Raw genomic sequence first — 5,359 nt, forward strand, 5'->3', positions numbered from 1 at the left:
ACCAGCTGATTCATTTTTCAAATGCCTGCAGCACCCAGGAGCCCACAACTCAATCCAGGTCTCCCTCTTGAGTGGCAGGGACCTAATTATTTGAGCCACCACCTGCTGCCTTCTTGGGTATGCATTAGCAGGAAGCTGGATCAGAAGTGCAGTGGAGATTCAAAGGCAGGAACTCTCATACTCGATGTGGGTGTCCCAAGCAGTGTTTTCATTGCTGTTCTAAGTGGTTTTTCCACACATGGATTTTGAGGGTACAGAAATATTCAGTCCTTGAACCCAAAACCTCATCCCAACTGCTAGGAAGTTCTTGGGGTCGCAGGTATACAAACACAAAGAATTAAATTCCATCAACAATGGGACAAGGACACAAACCATGAACTCCAGGTGAGAACACAGCCAACTGGTTTCCTAGCTTCAGCCTCTGAGATTTGAGATTAAAACCACAGTCACATGGCTGGTGTTGTGGTGTAGGGGCTTAAGCCACTACTTGTCATGACACATCCCATCCTAGCACCTGTCTGATATCCCGCTGCCACATTTCAATCCAGTTTCCTGCTGATATATCTAGGAAAGCCGCAGAAGATGGTCCAAGCGCTTGGGTCTCTGCCACTCACATGGGAGACCTCGATGGAGTTTCTGGGTCCTGGATGTTGCAAGCATTTGAAGAATGAACAGTGGATGCAAGCGAGAACTCTCTCTCTCTCTTTATCTCTCTCTCCCCAACTTTACTTTTCAAAATAAATCTTTAGGAGTGAAACTGACACTTTTTGATACAATGATTTTGAACATCCTTTGTCTTGATTGTTGAGGAACACTGTTTTGTTTATTTCTTCTTTATACTTTTTGTTGAACTCTCTACTTAATATAAGGTTAATTTTATGAGTATAACATTAACTGAAGATTGATCTTTGGAAAAAGAATATAAGTCCTGGGTGGGGCAGCACTGTGGTTCAGCAGGTAAAAGCAGCCGCCTGCAGTGCCAGCATCCCCTATGGGTGCCGGTTCAAGTCCCGGTTGCTCCACTTACGATCCAACTCTCTGCTGTGACCTGGGAAAGCAGTAGAAGATGGCCCAGGTCTTTGGGACCTTGCACCTGTATAGGAGACCTGGAGGAAGCTCCTGGCTCCTGGCTTTGGATTGGTGCAGCTTTGGCCATTGTGGCCAGTTGGGGAGTAACCAGTGGATGGAAGACTCTCTCTCTCTCTCTCTCCCTCTCTCTCTCTCTCTCAATCTGTCTCTCTCTCTCCCTCTCCTTCCCTCTCTGTGTAGCTCTGACTTCAAAATAAATAAATAAATATATCTTTAAAAAAAAAAAGAATACGAGTGTGGGAATGGGAAAGGGAGGAGGAAGGAGGGTGGGAAGAATCACTGTGTTCCTAAGTTTGTATGTATGAAATGCATGAAGTTTGTATTCCTTATCAAATTAAAATAAAAAAAGAAATCTTGAGAAAACAAGAAATGAGAAAACGCAGTAGTGCCATATTTGGACTTCTGAGCTACAGAAAGGAGATGCAGCTACAAACAGAAAAGGTTGGATTTCATCAAAACTTTGAGTATGTTTGCTCATCAAAAAACCCCATGAATAAAATGGGTAGGAAACCCACTCATTGGAGAAACATAGTCACTAATTACTAGGGTACTTCAGAAAGTCTGTGGAAAGATAGATCTAAAAGTAAGCTTATCTTAGTGCAAATGTTTTTAGTAACCATGTATACCCACAGTGTTCAAAAGTTCATGAGAATGCTTCTTGGGAAACAATTATGTATGGATTTCACATTTTTTTGCTGCCCAATAAATATCTTAAATTCTACATTCCAAAGACTTTTTATTTGACAAATAATATATGATATATATATATATATATATATATATATATATATTTGAGAGAGAGAGAGAAGAGAAAAAAATATCTTCCACCTGCTGGTTCACTCCCCAAATGCTTGCAACAGCCAGGACTGGGGCAGTCTGAAGCCGAGAGCCAGGAGCTCAATCTGAGTCTCCCATGTGGGTGGAAGGGACCCAAGTATTTGCACCATCATTGCTGCTTCCCAGACTGTGCACTAACAGAACAGGAAGCAGAACTGGGACTCAAACCCAGGCACATTCAAACTCCCATGTGGGATGCAGGTATCTCAACTGTTGGACCAAATGCCAGATTCCTGACAAAGAATTCCATTCCTTCTACAAATCAAAATGAAGAAACAGAATAGGAAGTGGGCAGAAGACTGGAAACCATATTTTATAAAAGAACATCTACAAATTTCCATAAGTAAAGCACCCCCATTGGAACCCAGACAGCAAAGCCTCAGGGTCCACTCTAGGAAGTGCTCTGTGCCCTCACTCTAGAATGCACTCGTCCTGGCACAGGGCCACCGTTGCTGTCACTGTGACAAGCGGCTGTGTAGAAGCTTCCTCAGGGCTCCCTTCATGTCCCTGTTCCTCAGGCTGTAGATGAAGGGGTTCAGCATGGGGGTGATCACTGTGTACAGAACCGAGGCAAACACCCCTGCCCAAGATGCTTGTGACCAGGTGGAACTGAGGTAGACCCCCAGGCAGGTCCCATAAAACAAGGAGACAATGGAGAGGTGAGACCCACAGGTGGAGAACACCTTACGCTTCCCTCCTGTGGTGGAGATCCTCAAGACAGAAGCCACGATCTGAGAGTAAGAGAAAAGGATTCCCACCAGAGGGAAAAAGCCCATGATCCCCGTGACAAGGTACAAGATGATGTTGTTGATGAAGGTGTCAGAGCAGGCAAGTTTGAGCACCTCAGGAAGTTCACAGAAATAGTGCGGGATTTCGACAATGGCACAGAAAGAGAGCTGCAATGTAGAGAGACTCTCGGGTAGGGCCCCCAGCACACTGATGAGCCAGGTCAGGAGAAGGAGCTGAGTGCAGAGCCTGGGGTTCATGATGTCTGTGTAGCGCAGGGGGTGACAGATGGCCACGAAGCGGTCGTAAGCCATCACCGTCAGAAGGAGGTTGTCCAAGAGTCCAAAAACTGTGAAGAAGAACATCTGGGTGATGCAGCCCACATAGCTGATGGCTTTGCTCTGTGTCTGGATGTTCACCAGCATCTTGGGGACGGTGGTAGAGGTGAAGCATATGTCAGAGAAAGACAGGTTGGAGAGGAAGAAGTACATGGGCGTGTGGAGGTGGGGGTCTGAGAGGATGGCCAGGATGATGAGCAGGTTCCCAGCGACTGTCACCAGGTAGAGAGATAGGAACATCCCAAAAAGACAAGGCTGTATCTCTGGCTGCTCTGAGAGTCCCAGGAGGAGAAATACAGGAATCCTGGTGTGGTTTCCTGGTTCCATGTGAGGGGAATCCCTGCAAGGCAGAGGCAGAAACAAGGGTAAACAACTAACGGGAGTTTAGGAAATGTGATGACTTCTAACTTGAATCTGATGCATTGACAAAACCCAGTCCCTTCATAATGGTCCCTTCTTTTCTTTCTTTCAATGTGGAATTTACAAAATCCATCATCGTTGCCTTTGTTGCCAATCAGAGCTTGAAAAGCTAGACGCAAAATCTGATTTAGTACACAGAGCTGATTTCACCCGTCCTACTGCCCGACACCTGCTCTAGTCAGATTATGTCAACTCAGATGAATCTGAGTTACTCTGCTCTACTCTTAAATGCAACAATCATAACAGTTGGAATAATAGTTCAATAATCATGCATCTATGTGTGATTTCCATAAGTGGTAGGAATGCCACATTTTCCATGTTCTTGATTAATTTTTTCCATTAAACCCTACAAGAGAGGGCAGATGTTTCCTTATAGTGCCTGCAACCCATATCAGAGTGGCTGGGGCTGACACCTGGCTCCTCCCCAGGCTCAGCTTCCTCCTAAGGCACACAATGGGGGGCAGGGTGAGGGTTCAGGTAATTGAGCTCTTGTAACTCCTGTGTGACTCCTGGATTGTTTTCTGCTCTCAGATTTGGCCCCTTCTGTGGGATCCTTGTGGACATTCGGGGAGTGAACTAGCAAATGAGACCTCCATCTTCTCCTTTCCTTCCTCTGAAGTAAATAAATAAAAATAAAAAGGCATAAGAGACCAGTCATCAAGGATCAAATTGCATCATCACCAAATTTATCTACCTTGAGAGACGAAACACCAAATCTGTAATTTTGAATTTTCATCCATTTGCAATATTTAAATATTAGTTGTAACCTATTCTTTCTGTGTTTTCAATTCCTGTTATTCAGCCTGCTTGTAGTGTTATATAGCACAGTGGAAATTCATCAGTCCAAAATATCCCATTATATAGCTTCCGAGCACACAACAGAGAGGGTCTCAAAGGCTCCAATTATGAAGTAGTGGTAAGGAGAGGGACACATTGATGGCCAGGATTTGACCAGTGCACATTGCCTACTTTTTTTAGAATCTCACACTATGTCCTGTATATGTGTAATTATTATGTGTTAACGAAAATTCCTTCAGTGTTTACAGAGATGGAAATGCTGGCTACCTTGACTTGATCTTCACATACTGCATAAATGTATTGAGTTTTCACATTGTCCTCCATAAATAGATGTAGTTAAAGTAATACAAAATACTTGGCTGAAGTAAGAGTGAATGAATTTTTCTGAATCTTCGTTATCCCTGATACCAAAATACAGCAGCAGCATGAAAATAACTCAACTCAGAAAGACAAGGTTCTCGTGATCTCACTCGTATGTTGAGATGATCTCACAAAAGTTAGAATATGAGACCAGGGAGAAAGGAAGAGAAGGAGAGATGTCAAAGTATTGATTGATGAGTACTGAGTTATAGATGGGTATGGCAAGAAGTTCCGTGAGTCTACTGCACAGTCGGTTGACTGTAGGTATCGCTTTAGTACTGTACATTTCTGTATTGAAAAGCCTAGAAGATGGGTTCTAGATGATCTCACTATACAGATCATATGAAATAATTGAGGGGATTGATTTTCCTATCAGTATGGAAGATCGCATGATGTGTTCATATATCAAAGCACCACAGAGTACCCCGGAAATATGTCCAAGCTTTGTGTCAAATTTCCATGCTCAACTATGAGCGCTTTTTTAATTTTTTTACATTTTATTCATTGTTTACGTTTTATTAGTTGAACACTTTAGTGCATCATGAAGCCTTTGAATATAATGTCAATTAAAACTAGGTTATCTCCAAAAATGGTAGATAAAATATTAAGTTGGAAAGATGATAAGAATGAAGAAAAGGGGGCCAGAGCCATGGCTCACTTGGCTAATCCTCCGCTTGTGGCGCTGGCATCCCATATGGGCACCGAGGTCTAGTCCTGGTTGCTCCTCTTCCAGTACAGCTCTCTGCTGTGGCCCGGGAGGGCAGTGGAGGATGGCCCAAGGGCTTGGGCTC

The 5,359-nt window shown here is 43.7% G+C and overlaps 1 protein-coding gene across 1 annotated transcript; it reads right to left on the minus strand.

Moving 5' to 3' along the window:
* Positions 1-2,381: 2,381 nt before the first annotated feature.
* Positions 2,382-3,317, minus strand: LOC100339792 (olfactory receptor 7C2-like). The gene has a single exon (XM_008252380.4). The coding sequence runs from the start codon at positions 3,315-3,317 to the stop codon at positions 2,382-2,384; it is 936 nt and encodes a 311-aa protein (XP_008250602.2).
* Between the last annotated feature and the right edge of the window lie 2,042 nt (positions 3,318-5,359).

This window comes from Oryctolagus cuniculus, chromosome 16 (assembly GCF_051225735.1).
Source record: "Oryctolagus cuniculus isolate XC-2025 breed Fujian yellow rabbit chromosome 16, ASM5122573v1, whole genome shotgun sequence".
Lineage (NCBI taxonomy): Eukaryota > Metazoa > Chordata > Mammalia > Lagomorpha > Leporidae > Oryctolagus > Oryctolagus cuniculus.

Excerpts from the sequence above, each read along its gene's own strand:
- LOC100339792 (XM_008252380.4), bottom strand. The coding sequence starts at position 3,317 with ATGGAACCAGGAAACCACACCAGGATTCCTGTATTTCTCCTCCTGGGA.